Raw genomic sequence first — 15,051 nt, forward strand, 5'->3', positions numbered from 1 at the left:
TCGCGCCCAAGCGCCCGCCAAAGTGAGCCCGGCCTGGCGAGTGCCGGGACCCCCGGTTCCTCCCGGACACCCCGTCCCCCGCTCGGGTGACACTGCGGCAGGCGCGCGGGCGGCGCGCCGAGGGCGGGGCCGCGGGGGGCGGGCGCGTTGCCATGGCGGCGGGGCGCGCGTAGCCGGAGCCGGAGCCGGAGTCCAAACCGAAGCCCGAGCCCGGCCGTGCGCGGAGCCGGAGTCCAAACCGGAGCCCGAGCCCGGCCGCGCGCGGAGCCGGGCGCAGGGCCCGCGGGAAGGCCCAGGCCGGACGGGCGCGGCGGGGCAGGGGCGCCGGCCGGAGCGCGGAGCGCGAGGCCCCAGCGCTGGCCGAGTCCGAGGCGCCCCCCGCGCGCCCGCACGATGCAGGCCATGGACGCGGCCGTGGCGGATTTGTACGAGGAGGACGGCAAGGACCTAGCGGGCTACGACTTCGAGCCGCTCCCCACTCTGCCGGAGGACGAGGTGAGCCCGGGCGCGGTGGGCCCCGCCTCCCCCCACCTGCTCCTAGGGAGAGTACGGGGGAGGGTGCCCCGGCTCCCAGGACCCCTGCCCCTGGCCCAGGTCTTGGAGGCCGCTCTCAGCAACGCCCCGTCAGCCTTAACATTTTCGCTTTGAGAGGACAGGACCCTTGGAATGTCAGCCCCACGGGACAGCAGTGGGTGGGTGGTCACTGAAGAAGTTGGGTCCTTCCGCGGGGAGGGTGGGGGCTCCTGATTATAAACGTTGGATGGATGAGTGTGGGGTGGGGCGTCGTGAGCGGGAGGGGGTGGAGCACTGTCCTCCTCCCTGCCGGCACCCTGGGAGGTCAGTGGGAGGCACTGGCCAGCAGAGCGCAATCAGGCCGGCCTGCTCAGGAGCTGGGTGGGGGGGAGCCCCCGGGACTGAGGGCCGCCGCCTGCACACAGAACAGCAGAGGCCTCCGCCCGGCATCCCGAGTCCCGAAGCATCCCCCCTCCCAAGGCTCAGAGGGACCAGCAGTCTCCGCCACATAGAGCTTCTGGTCATTAACTGGACAGGTGCCCACAGAACCGATTTGCCTGCACCTCTTGCTTCCCCACGGCACCCGCAGGCTGAGGCCTGGGGCCAAATCAACAAGCCGGGTCCCTCCATGTGATAGGTGGCCCCCCGAGAAGGCAGCCACTCCCAGGAAGACCCAAGGCTCTGGGGTCTTGGCAAAGGAGGGCCTTCCAAGCCTCCAAGCAGGCAGATGCCCCAGTCCCTGGGCTTCTGTGCTCACTGTGGAGGGATCCTGGCATCATGCAACCATCCACGGAACGGGCTGTAACCGGCATGTTGCTGATGAGGACCCTCCAGTGCCCACGTGGGCGAGACTGGTGGCCAAGAGTTAGACACGGCCACCACCCTCCTAGAGCAGATAAGGGGGTTCCTAAGGACCTAGCCACAGCCCCTAGGGCCCTCTGCCTTCTGCCTGCCATCCCCCCCCCCCACACACACACACACACACTTTTGCAAGAAGGCTGGCTGTTAAGGGCAGGGTTCATGACATGGTGGCCCTGTCCTTCTGGGGAGCAGAGCCTGCTGTGGGAACCCCGTGGCTGGCCTGCCAAGAGCCGCTGAGGCCGGACCCAAGGGTTGGTGTGTCCCCCCCCCCCCCCCCCCCCCCCCCGCCATGGTGGCCTGGATTTGGTGAGAGACAAGGCTGCAGAGAGGGAAAGCTAGAGAATAAATAAACCTCTGGGCATTTCCATGGCTTTGATGCAAAAAGAAAGGGTGCGCCCAGCCCACAGCCTTCAAAACCTCCCCCAGAGGACACATTTCAGTGTGTCTGTTAGAAGACTCACCTCCTAAGTCACCGTCCAAAGCAGATGGGGAACGTGGATCTTTGTATCAGCGACCCCATCCTTTTCGGGCCTCCTTCGTGCCCTGTGGCTCGTGCCAAACAAACAAACAACAGCAGAGCCGGGATTCAGAGCCAGAGCCGGATCCCCGCCCACGGCCTGTACCCCCGTGGCCCTGCTGCCTTCGCTGGGTTGGAGGGTTCCCTGGTGCCCCTCTGGGTTGGAGCAGCCCCCTAGCTGTGCACAGTGCATACGGCTGCGGGGTTCCCGTCGTCCTGTGACCGAGGCCTCCAGATGAAGTGGGATGCCACTGGGTTAGTAGCATCCATTGGGAAAGCTCAGATGAGCCCTTCAAACTTCTTTCACCTTTTGGGGGAGACAGGCACCGTCTTTGGGCATGCTCCCGTAAAATAGGAAGCCTGTCCAGCTCAAGCCTTGGAGCCAGACCAATGTCCTGTGCCTGTGAACACACCTGATCCAGACTTTATGCTTCCTGCATACATTCAACTCGGTTGGTGTTGAAGGTTTTAAATCCCCATCAGAGTCGTGTGACTGTACCTGCTAACATTATGGCGTCAGGTTGCACCTGAAAAGCCATCCCGTGTAAGGTGAGGGGGTAGCCAGACTGCAACATCACCCATACTGACGGAAACCCCGGGAAGAGCCAGGACAGAGAAGACACGGGGCATCTTCTCACCCATGGAGGGGTGGTGGGTGCCAGACCCAGGACATGGACAGACTGCACAAGACATGGGAATTCACCATTTTTATAGCTGATTATAACAACAGACTGCACGACAGGCCAGGACTCCCCACGAGCCCCAGGGAATGTCCTTCCCTGGTTGTAACCCCAGGGAAAATCCAAATGGCCAGTGAACACATGAAAAATGTTTGACCTCATCAGTATCAAGGAACGCAAAATACACCGCCGTGAACACCTGTCCGCGAGTGCTAGATGGCAAGAACTGGAAGACTGCATGGTGGCCACGTCAGCAGGGACAGGCATGGTGGCAGACCCCCTTGCTGGTGGCAGCGTCCCAGCACTTCCACTCTGGGTGTGTGCCCCGGAGGGTTCTCTCAGCTGCAAACCCCCCGGGCCCGTGGTGAGCGGGTCTGAGGCCCTGGGGGCTGTCGCCCCACCTGTCCCGCTGCACTGGTCGCAGCAAAGGTCAGGATGAGGGACCAGGCAGAGCAGCGGCTGCCGGAGGGGCAGATGCCAGGCCTTCTGGAGGCAGGTGATGTCGCCCTCAGGAGCCTCCAGGGGACAAGGACAGGGCAGACTTGGAGGTGAAGTTGGCACCGGGGCAGGGCATCTCCGGGTTTCTAGACTTCCCTGCGGTGTAGGGGGCTTTCCTATCCCTTCCGGGTTCTGTGAGCATCTCCCCAGCATCCATGCACCGGGCGCCAGGCTGGGCCCGGGGATGTGAAGGTGGGTGGGGGGCAGCCTGTGCTGCCTGGAGGCACCCACGGCTGTGGGTGCCCTGTGAAGAAACAGATATTCCCACTGGGCCCTCCGGGTCCACGTGATGACCCCACCCAGACGACACAGAGCAGCAGGCGACTGGGGAGGTGAGGAGAGCTTCGTGCTGGGTGACAGTCCGGAGTTGGAGGGGGGCGCTTTAGGGCAAGCACCCCCAACGGGGTACTATGCAGACCTCCCCAGCTTCCTCCAAGCTGCCAGCAGGCCCCGAGATTGTCCACAAGTGTCCTCAGCAATGATTTGGGTTTGTGTTGGGGGTTCCCATCACGATGCTCCAGGGTTGAGAAAAGTAACATACGAGAGTATGTTTGAAATGGACAATAACCATCCACGGTCCCTGTGGGTCCCCACGTAACCCTGACTCACAGGGTTATCTCTGATGGGGTGGGGGGGTCTTCGAGGCACAGAAGCTCCTGGATGGACCCACTTTGCTATAACCAGACAAGGGTCGTCAGGTGGGAAGCCAGCCCTGCCCTGTGGCTGACGAGGGGCTTCCCTGGGGACCAGCCTCCCTGAGGAGCACCCCTCCTCCCAGCCTGGACGGGACAGGGTTTGTGTCTGCACAATCTCTAGGGAAGGACAGTTCACAGGCCTGCTCACAGCCGAGGCAGCACCTTGCTGGCCAACAGTGAGGGGTGGGGTTCCAGGCCCTGTGGGCTCTACTGGGTTTTGAAGAACCTTCTGGGCCTGCGCTGAAGTCTGGGTCTGTACCCGAGAGGTAGAGCCACCAGAGGCTGCCCAGCAGCGACAAGGTCAGGTCACGCTGGCAACGGCAGGGGACGGCTGCGGTGTGGGAGGCCACGAACCCTCTGGCCTGTCACAGGCCCTCATGGGTGCGGGTCTGTGGCTGTGCTGGACGGGGGGCTACAGACAGGCATCAGTGGGAGCTGCGGCCGGTGTTTCTGTTCCCAGCCCGTCACCTCTTTCCGAAACGTTGCCGCGGCCAGTGGAGCCGCGAGTCCTGCCCTGGGGCCCGTGGTATCCGGATCCGGGCCCACCTGGCAGCAAGGCTCAGAGCCCGCGGGACCCGGAGATGGGCACAGACGGGCAGGACGCCCATGTGGCTCTTGTCTGTCAAGGTGGCTGGGGGTTCTGGTGGGGATGTTCGCTGAGGGAGCAGAGTGGCTGGCATGGGCTTCCCCGTCTCTCACCCCTGCCCGGCCCATTAGCCAAGCCTCGGCCCTTCTGCCCTCCTTGGGCCGTGGATTCAGGCAAGGGAGGGTCATTCCAACAGCCGGGGCTGGAGCAGGTGGAACGGAAGGGTGGGTGGCAGGCCCCAGAGGACAGGTGACCAGGGAGGCCATGGGTCAGGGTCCCCCAGCACTTGGTGACCCCCCCGCCACCATGCTGGTATATCGGAACCAGCGGCACATCTCAGCCCCGCCCTGGAACCGTGTGTCCGCTGAATCGTGCCTTCCCGTTGCAACAGCTGGGCTTTGGAGGGGCCGAGAGCATCTTGTCCGCGAGTGGCAGCTTCCGCCGTGTGCCGGAAGCAATGACCCACGGAATCCACCCCGTAAAGTCGCACAGAGAATCCGCACCCCACCGTTTAGATGCTCCCACCGTGAACAGGCACTGGGGGTTAGGGGCCTCCCCACTCACGGGGCATCTTCCAGCTGGGCCGGGGGCCCTCGACCTGAACAGGAAGTCAGGCTCTGGGCCGTGAGATGCCCCGGGGGAGCACCCGACCTGGGCTCCCTTCTCCTGGCGGCACTTTCAGTCAACAGCCGCGCAAGCTGGTGCCTGCAGCCTGTGCAGACACCGCGAGCACAGCATCAACAAGGTGCCTGCGGTGGGGACCGGCTCACGCTCGCGCCGTGGGCTTCACTCTCCTCAGGAGCATAAACCCAGAGTCTTTGGGTTGTTGGTTAGTGTGTGTCTACTTGTGTGGTCGCGTGCATGTGCGTGTGCACGCGTGTGTGCTGTGTGTGCACGTACACACTGCCAAGACGCCTCTTTAACGAGGCCCCACGAGCATCACTGGGCCCTCCTGCGTCCTGGGGAGCCCACGTGCTGCAGCGAGGGCCCTAGACTGAGCCAGATCAGACAGACCTTTCATCCGTGGACCTCAGAGGCTGGGAAATTCAGATTTTCCGGTTTGCCAGCCTCCTCCACGCCCGAGTCTAATCCTGTGCTCTGCTTTGTGCCCTCATTCTCCTTTGAAAACTCCCAGACCACCTTCATCACAGGGCCGCACGCATTTCTGGAACCTGGCTGGCAGCTCTGACTTGGATGTGGGTGAACCCCGTGGCCCCGTCTTCTTGAACCAGCTTCCAATGGGCTGGCTGCCCTTCCCTCATCCATCTACCTCACAGAAAGAGCTGGAAGGGCCTGGGGAGTGACGTGGAGACCTGTGCTGAGCTCTGAGGAGGAAGCAGATGGTGGGATGTGCCAAGTCACGTGGGCACAGGCAGCCCAGGCCCGGGTCCCCTCCTGTCACCCGCACTGCTGAACCCCAGAGGTTTGGCCAAGGTGCTCATGGGGGCCACTCCCTGATTTTTCCTTTCTTTCTTTCTTTCTTTCTTTCTTTCTTTCTTTCTTTCTTTTTCTTTCCTTCTTTTTCTTTCCTTCTTTTTCTTTCTTTGTTTCTTTCTTTCTCTTTCTTTCCCCTTTCTCTTTCTTTTTTCTTTGTTTCTTTCTTTCCTTCCTTCTTTCCTTTCTTCTTTCTTTCTTTCTTTCTTTCTTTCCTTCTCTTTCTCTTTCTTGGCTTAAGCTCTTTGTCCCCTTTGTCTGTGGTTGTGGGGATTCCTGCAATACGAATGGGGGAAATTCAAGGGCAGGAGCTAGGAGACTTTCCAGGCCTGGAGGGCTTGGCCACATGGGGAGAACACTCCTGTGTGCTGGGAGGGCTGGGCAGCTGAGGCTGGAGAAGGAGGGGGCTCCGTCTGTCTTCTACACCATCTCCCCTACCCTCCACCTCCTCTCCTGACCCCACGCACATGCTTCCTGCAGGCTCCAGCTCCCAGCCTGGCTCCCTGAGCTCCTCCCTCCCGAGGGCCAGTGGAACACAGTCCCACAGACGCACAGAGGTGACTAGGGCATTGAACAGCAGGCCAGATTAGGGCCTCGAGATCCAAGGTGTCTGACGTGTGGCAGTGTGTGTGTGCACACTCAGGGTGCATGTATGGGTCTGAGTGTGTGCACACAGGTATGTCGTGCACGTGTGAGGGTGTGTATAGCGTATGTGTGAATGTATGTGGGTGTGTGTGACTCGGGATTGCACAGGTGTGCATTTAAGTGAAAGTGTGGGTATCTGAGCGTGCGTGAGACTGTGTGGCATATGCCTGACCGCTGAGGACACATCAACTCATTTTTTGAGCGTGGTGGTACATGGGTGATTCGCATGTGTGCATGTGAGTGCACATGTTGGTGTAAACCCACGTGCGTGCACGCACAAGGGAGGTGTGTGCGTGTCTGACAGCGTGCGGGTGTCCGACGTGCATACATTCGGGGTGCGTGTGTGCGTGCTGGTGACGTAGTCACAGCGGGGTCTAGTCAGACGTGAACGCTGAGCCCGGCACAGGGAGGCCTGGGGTGTGGCCTGCGAGAGAGAGCCCCTTGACCTGGGTCCTCCGTGGACTGCCTGGAGCACCTGCTCTGCTACGGGCTTCCCGCACACTGTGCGTTTGTACCCGTCGGCTCGTCTCCACCGGTGCCCACGGCTTGCTGACGACCTGAAAGCCCTCGGCGTGCCCACCGAGCCACGGGTGGTGAGCCTGTGGGCCGGGTGCCTCCGCCAGCGGGCTGTGGGGCGGCCGGAATTACTGGGACAAAGAGCTGGGTCCCGACCGCAGGAGTAACACCTGTTCCCAATGATACGCTGGTCATTTTGCCAAGTACTCCGTGGCTTCTGGCATCCAGGGAACGGTGGGCTGGGTGACATTCTGGGTTTGTTGTTTTTCCTTAAAAAGCCTTTGCCTGCAACCCTGTTTCCGACGTAAAGTGAAACGTCGCCGCGTGCTGTCTGCTTGCCTGGAATCGGTCTCGACGTGGGGGTGCCGGGCCTTCCCCGGGGAGGGGGCCCTACGGCGGCCTGGGCCCGTGCCCAGACCCGTCTGAGCCGCGGCCTGTCTCGGCAGGAGAACGTGTCCCTGGCCGACATCCTGTCGCTGCGGGACAGCGGCCTCAGCGAGCAGGAAGCGTGGGCCGTGTGCCTGGAGTGCAGCCTGTCCATGAGGAGCGTCGCCCACGCGGCCATCTTCCAGACCCTCTGCATCACGCCCGACACCCTGGCTTTCAACGCCAGCGGGAACGTGTGCTTCATGGAGCTCCTCAGCGGTGAGCCCGGGGCGGGGCGGCGGGGCGGCGGGGCGGCGGGGCAGCGGGGGCGGAAGGTAGCCTCGGGGCACAGTGCGGACACGGGCGCCCTGGGCCGGCCCGGAGCAACGGAGCCCGGGCCTCCCCGGTCCCCTGGCGGGCTCTCCAGCCCCGAGGACCGCTGAGGGAGAAGGAGGCGGGAGGGCCCTCGTGCACGGCCCATACGGTCCCCGCAGGGACGAGCCGGGGGCCGCCAGCCCCGAGGCACCCGGTCCTGCACGTGCAGAGGGCATCGGAGCGGGCACAGGAGGCCGCCCGACGTCTGCCTCCAGTGTTCCCGTGGCCTCCCCTCCCCGCCACTGTGCCCTCGGGACCGTTTCCCCACACTTCACAGTGAAGAGTGAAGTTTTCCCTCTCAACCGCTGTTTCCTCAGGGACGCGGGGACAGAAGGGGGTCGGGAGAGAGCCATCGGCCCCCGGGAAGCAGGAGGCGACGCGCCTCCCTCCGGGCTGGCGGGTTTCTCTTCACCCTGGGCGTCGTGGGCGTGTGACCAGAGCCTTCTCTCTTCCGTCCCCAGATGACCCCGAGGGTGCCTTCGTTCCCCCCGAGTTCGATGTGACCGGGAACACCTTTGAGGTGGGTGGCCAGGCCGCTGGGGCTGGGGCACCTCTGTGCGGGGTCGGGGGGGCTGTCTTGGGACACCCACCTTTGTCAGACTCAGGGTCCCGATGGGGCAGCTCGGCTCTGGTGATGGCTTGCTGTCTGGATGCGCGCTTGTCATGACAGCTGTAGGGTATGTCTCCCGAGTGCGAATTTACTGGATTTAACTTGCTAAAAGCGTCTGGAACTGGCAGTGGCGGCTGGCGGGGAGTCACAGTTTCTCGGGGAGAATTAGCGGAGGGTGGGTCGTGGCACCCGGAGGAAACACGTGGCCTCTGAAGCATCAGTCCCCAGCGGGAGCAGCAGCCACAGCAGGCTGCTGTGGGCCAGCATCACCAAGGCCCCCCGGGCGCCCCCCCCCCCCCGATCCTTAGAATGGACCCCGGGGCCCTGCTGTGTGCAGGTGCGGGAGGTCCGGGTCGGCCACGAAGGAAGGGCCGGAGAGCCCAGCTTTCCGCAGAGCCCCGGCCCCTAAGACAGTGGAGAAAACGAAATCACTTGTTAACAAGTAAGTGTTTAGTTACAAACTCAAACTGTAGATGAAAACACATTGGCTTAGTGACATTAGGCTACGTTTTCACCCCCAAATGAGAGTTTTAGGATTGGCTCCTCCTGTGCCCAATTTTCCTTTGAAATAAGCTGGAACCCAGCCCCTCGCTGAGAGGCCCTTGTCCCAGCTCCGCTGGCAGCAGGATGCAGGCCCGAGTCGCTGGTGGGTCAGGTCCCTGGCTTCCCTGAAGGGTCAGCACCAGGCCCGCGTGCCCTTCTGTTTGTGGCCGTTCCCGTCCCTGGTCTGTGCACAGGCTTCTGCCTTTTCACTGCATCTTTAATGTTTATTTTATTTTATTTTATTTTATTTTATTTTGAGAGAGAGATAGATAGAAAGAAGGAACAGGGGAGGGGCAGAGAAAGAGGGAGACACAGAATCAGAAGCAGCTCTAGACTCTGAGGTGTCAGCACAGAGCCTGACGCGGGGCTCGAACGCACGGACTGCGAGGTCATGACCTGAGCTGGACTCAGATGCTGAACTGACTGAGCCACCCGGGCGCCCCTTCACTGCATCTTTAGATCCGGACTGGACGCGACACTAAAGCCCAGAAAGTAGTGATGGCCTCCGCCCCCGCCCCCGGTCCGCCGGCCAGGCTCCTGCACTCCTTCCCTGTCCCCTCGCGGTTCTGTGCCTAAAAGCAGTATCGTTTCGTTCGCGCTGTTTTTACATTCTAAAACGAGCATCAGCTGCGATGCGTGCCATCCTCTGGAACTTCCTTTTACGCACTTCCACGAAGAGTCATCGGACCACGCGCGCTGTCGTTGTCACCCTGTGAAGTAGCGAGCCCCTCCGCCCGCGCTGCGCCTTCTCCGTGGGTCTGGGCCGCAGCTCCTCCGGGGCGTGAGCCCAGCGACGCGGCGGCCACACGTGCGCTCCCGCCGCCCGCGGGCCCGTCTCCCCGTGCTTTTCTTCAGAGTCTCGCCGTCTTGCCGGGACCGTAAAGGTCTCGCCTGTAACTTGTCTTCACACCGTCTTTAAGGCGGCGAGCGGCTCTCAGCCTCTTTGGCTCTCGGGACCCCTTTACGCCCCTGCAAATCGCAGAGCAGCCAGAGCCAGAGAGCTCCTGTTTGTGCGGGTTACGCCTACCGGTCCGTGGTGTGGACCAAGGGCTGAGACGTGGGAAGCGGTTACCTAGTAATTCACTTAAAAATAGCAATAAACTGCTGACTGTTGACACACAGGCCGTATTTCTACTAGCAATAGCAGCATTTTCCCAAGAAAACAGCGAGAAGAGTGGGGCTGTTTCACACGTCTGCAAGCCCCGTAGCGCCCTGCTCTGTGGAAGCCAGCGTGGTTTCCACGGCAGCGTGCGGCCTGTTGCGATGGCACCGCGGGTATACCCCGGAAGGTCCAGGGTGCGCTCGGACCGCACGACACAGAGGCGGCAAAGAGCATGACCCGGTCACCCTGAAAACCGTTCGCCCCAGGAGGGGCCCCTTGGAGGTCTCCTGCCTTAGTATAATCTCCTCTCAGCCTTAATATAGTCAAATTTATTCATGTTTTCTCTCGTTGTTAGTACTTGTTGTACCTTAAGAAACCTCGCCACCCCCAAGGGCTAACAGAGACGTGCTCATAATTTCTACATAATTGACTTTTTTCTGTAGCTGAGGTAAGGGCCCGGTTTTATGCGTTTCCCTGTGGATACCCGCTCCTGGACCTGCCAACCCCGATGCTGGCCACAGCCGCTGTGCACCCAGCTCTGGACAGCAGGGTGGGCTTCCCGGCTCCGTGCTCCCGGCCCCTGCCCCAGACCCAGCCCTCCCGGCTGGGCACCCGCCCCTGTCCTTTTTCAAGTGTTCTGACTCTGCTCAGCCTTCACTCTTGCACGTCAATCTGAGAAGTAGCTATCAGGTTCCACAAAATCCTCTGCTGAATCAAGGGGCATCTGGGGGGCTCAGTCGGTTGGGTGTCCAACTCTTGGTTTCGGCTCAGGTCACGATCTCGCTGTTCATGGGATCAAGCCCCACGTTGGGCTCTGTGATGACAGCACAGAGCCTGCTTGGGATTCTCTCTCCCTCTCTCTCTCTACCACCCCCCCCCCCACTCTCTCTCTCTCTCAAAATAAATAAATAAACATTAAAAAAACACCTCTATTGAATCTGTCAGTCACTTTGGGGAGAATTCAGTCGTTATAAGTTCTTCTCCATAAACACTTCTTCCTTTTCATTTATTTAGATCTCAGTAACATTTTTTCACTGTAGGAGTCTTGAATATCACTTATTAGTTTGTGCTCTGGAACTGGATATTTTCTGCTTCTATTCTAAATTGATGGTCATCTTGTCATTGCATTTTTCTGCTTGTTTGTTGCTAGTCTTTGGAAACACAACTCACTTATTATCTCAATCTTATGTCCATCCACCTTGCTAAACTCTTTCGTTATTTCCCATAACTTACAGATTCTTTAGCTTTTCTATCGAAGTAACCAGGTTGGCGAAGTAACCAGCCTGTGCAAAGGTTTTGCATCACGTCTCCCTTCCCATCCTGCTCTGTGCCCACAGGAGCCGCAGCAAGGTGCCAGGTAGCACAGTGTAGCGGGCCCGCATCCTGCCTCAGGGACACGGGGCTCAGAAAGTGCTGCTTCTCCCCTTCTGGGGGGAAAAGCCAGGGTGGCGTTTGCTACGTGCCTGCCTTCTGTGCCGTGTCCTATCACGAATGTACCTTAGGCTTTACGAAAATGTTTCTGCACCCTTTGAATTGATCATTGAGATTTTTAATACTTACGCATTTATTTTCTAATGTCAATTCATCCTTTCCTGCTTAGAGAAACCAGGCCAGCTGTCTTATCTTCTTGGTGCACTGTTGCACTGGGTCTGCTGGTGCTTACTCTGGGGTTTTGTGCCGTTTCCGACTGGTACTGGGGGCAGGGCCCTCTCAGTCTGTGCGAGCGCCCCTGCCCCTGCCTGGGAGGGTTTATGTAACAACAGGGCACACCGCTCCTGGAGGGCCGGTCCCACTTACTTATGGGGCCACCTGTTCCCTTTGAAGGAAGTTCTTTCAGTGCTGCTCAATTTTTAACAGTTACAGGGTCCATCTATTTTGTATTTCTCATTGAATCAGCTCTCTGGTAAGCTGAATATTTCTGAAATGTACCCATTTTTAATTGTTTTTTAAGTCATCAGCGTTTGGTTGTAGACAGTGTCCCTTCTTAGTCCCTGCACTGTCTGTGGGACATTGGATAATTTAAATTCTCTTCCCTTGCACTTGTCAGTCGCACTGGGGGGTTTTACTTTGTTAGTTTTTTCAAAGAGCCCACTTTACACCACATGATCTTTCCTGATGTGGTTTCATTTTCTTTTTCAACTGATTCTGCTCTACTTTCCATTCTCTTTTCCTTGTTTTGAGTTTGGTAAGTATTCCTTCTCTAAAATAAGTTGGACACTCAGCTCGTCTGTCTTCAGCCTATCTTCCTTTCTAATATGAACATTTATATCCAAGGCTATGAATTTCCCTCAAAACATGGGTTTAGCTGCATCCTGCAAGCTTTGCCTCGTAGCATCTGCAGTATTTTCTACTTCTAAGTATTTCTTTTAATTCCCACTGGGATTTCTTCTTTAGCCTATGAGTTGTTTGGCAACGAGAATGGGTTGAGTTTTTTCTGCCTTTTTTTGAGGTGTAATACACATACAGAGACACACATGTCACAAGCATGGCAGCACCCTATGGGGTGCAGGGCCAGGTGGGTCCATGATAGAGTCCACAACCCAGCCTGTCCACAGTGACAAGCAGGGTTCCCAAGTCTTAAATGCTTCACATCTCTAAAATCTTCCTATAATGAAAAGTCTTGTTTTCTGAGTTATCTTAATTCCCAACGGGTGATAGGTGATTTTCTTTGTTTTTCCGTCCATGGAGCAAACAATCCTTCTTACCTGACACGTGAAAGGGGACTGCAGAGTGCACTGATGCCTTGGTCCCCGTGTTTGCATGGGGTCCCATGCATCCCCCATCAGCCCTGTGATTCCAGGGTCTCTGTTCTACTCTTGTATTAGCTTCATGCTGGTGCCTGTTCCTGGGGCTGTCAGAACATCCCTAAGCGTCACATCTGGAGGTCTCCAGGTCTCCAGGAATAACTGCACATGTCACATGGGCTCGTCAGGCCTGCCCAGGCACCTGCTCCTGCCTGCGTCCTGGGGTGGCAACCCCCTGCCCATAGGAACCATGGTGGCAAATGTGTTTTCTTCGTGCCACTGCTGCTGTTGGCACCAAGACGCCTCTGGCCCTGACCTCTGTGTCTCTGCACTATTGCGCGGGTGCAGCCCGTTGGAACACTTGCTGGGCATGTCAGGACTGAGCCCATCCCCTTGCCCACCACACGCCTTCCAGACCTGTAGCTGGCACAACTCATGCTGCTGCCCACCAGCCCCTGCCGGCCTGGTCTTGCCCCCACATCTGCCCCGGAGAGAGGACAAAGATAGGTAGCAGTCCTCAAGTCCTCATACTGAATTCCCCCTTGTGACCCTACCCCACCACCCACCCACTGCTGGGCTGACCCTTCAGTCTCCCTAAAACCCAAGATGCATGGAAGCTGGCCCTCCTGGGACCATCCTCTGAACATCTCAACCCTTGCTCAGGAAACCCCAGAGATGGGCTAGTTTCCAAAAGCTAAAACTATGACCCATGACCAACATTCAAGGCCTGCCCCAGGCAAGCCCCCGACTGCTACAGGAGTCTTCTCTGGACCTTATCACCCTGAGTATGTTCGGGTTCCAGTGGAGCCTAGCCAGGATGACCTCAACATCCGCCACCCACTATTACTGCCCACTGCCATTTGTCCACAGACATGTATGTCAGGCCTCACAGTGAACAGAACAGATGGGCTCCTGCCTCATGGGAGTCATGGTCTTTCACAGGGGATAGACTTGATGTAGGCAGTGGGCTGGGTCCTGAGAGAGGAGAATGGGGCCTTTCAAGGAGATGACAGGGTCCCCAGCCAGGTCAAAAGTCCCTGGAGGCCACTCTATGAGAAAGTGATATTCAGGTTGGAACCTGAAGGGTGAGTAGGGTTCACCAGATTGAGACCTGGGAGGGGCTTCCAAGACAGAAGGAAATGTGCAAAAATGCTTGAGTGGCAAAGATGCTGATATTGGCCAGTATGTCATGGACAGTGTCATCCAACAACCAATAAGAAGTTTATTTGCTGAGTTATTGTCAAACTAAAAGATATGGAATGATGGATGAGTGGATGGATGGATGTTTGGGTGGGTGGGTGGGTGGATGCATGGATAGATGTGTAGATGGATGGATGGATGGATGGATGGATGGATGTGTGGGTGGGTAGATGGATGACCATAGACAGGTGGTTGGATAGATGGGTACCAGTGTTCCTGAAGGGAAATAGGGAGTGGTAAAGGCAGAAGCAGATACCCTGGCCTTGCAGGCACAGAGACAGGTTTTATTCTCAGAGCTGTGATGAGGGTGGTGGGCAGAACTGCACCCCCACAGCTCATAGTCCCGGCTGGAGTCCTACAGGTAGGGCCTCATAGGGTTTGCCTCTCCTTCTACGCCAAGCATTAGCAACCAGCAAGGTCCCTAAAACAAGGCATCTGCCCGAGTCCTTGAAGCCCCTTGACTTAAGTTTGGCCCCTTCAGGAAGCCCTGGACACTGGCTGTGTGGGACCCCAGGCAGGGGCCCCGGGGTGTGATCGACATGGTCAGTGTGTGAAAAGAGAGAGAAGGCTGCCCTCTTCTTGGGGACCAGGGCTGGGAGTTCTAATGTCTTCTGTGAGAGGTGGGGTAGTGGCCCAGCGGCCCAGCTTTGGGCATGGGGAGAGTGGATGGATTTGGGAGTCATCAGTGCAGCTCAGCCATGTACATGGGGGCCCAAGCAGGCAGCGGGATGCCAACACTGGTTGGTGTGTGGGGTCAGGGGACAGGATTGCCTTGTCTGTAGAGAGCAAGTCTGTGGGCCTGAAGTCTAAGAGGCTTCAGTGGAAAATGACAGAATAAGAGGCTTCAGAGGCCAGGTAGAAACAAGATACATCCCAAAAAAATAAGTAGCTTCTCTTTGTATTGGTAATTACTGGTTAGAGATGAAATGGAAAATGTTTCATTTATAACAGCAACAACAACTATAGAAAGTCCGGAGTAAATACAGCAGGAAGGATAGAAATGTAAAGTGAACCGCTTTTCCAAAGGTAAGAAAATAGGATGCGAGAAAAGGAGGAGACAGACCCCATCCCTGCATCTGAGTTTGCCCCAGCTTTTGGGAGGCATAACTGACGTATGACGTTGCACAAGTTTGCGTACAAACGAATGACTTAATACATTTGTATCT

General features: G+C 58.0%; 1 protein-coding gene across 1 annotated transcript in view; it reads left to right on the forward strand.

Annotated features, from left to right (window-relative positions):
• The first annotated feature begins 393 nt into the window (after positions 1-393).
• Positions 394-15,051, forward strand: part of KNDC1 (kinase non-catalytic C-lobe domain containing 1) — a 63,416-nt gene continuing 48,758 nt past the window's right edge. Inside the window, exons 1-3 of the mRNA XM_042908847.1 lie at positions 394-495; positions 7,392-7,590; positions 8,148-8,206. Of these exons, the coding sequence (XP_042764781.1) occupies positions 394-495; positions 7,392-7,590; positions 8,148-8,206 (360 nt within the window). The remainder of the gene's footprint in view (positions 496-7,391; positions 7,591-8,147; positions 8,207-15,051) is intronic.

The sequence above is a fragment of the Panthera leo genome, chromosome D2 (assembly GCF_018350215.1).
Source record: "Panthera leo isolate Ple1 chromosome D2, P.leo_Ple1_pat1.1, whole genome shotgun sequence".
Lineage (NCBI taxonomy): Eukaryota > Metazoa > Chordata > Mammalia > Carnivora > Felidae > Panthera > Panthera leo.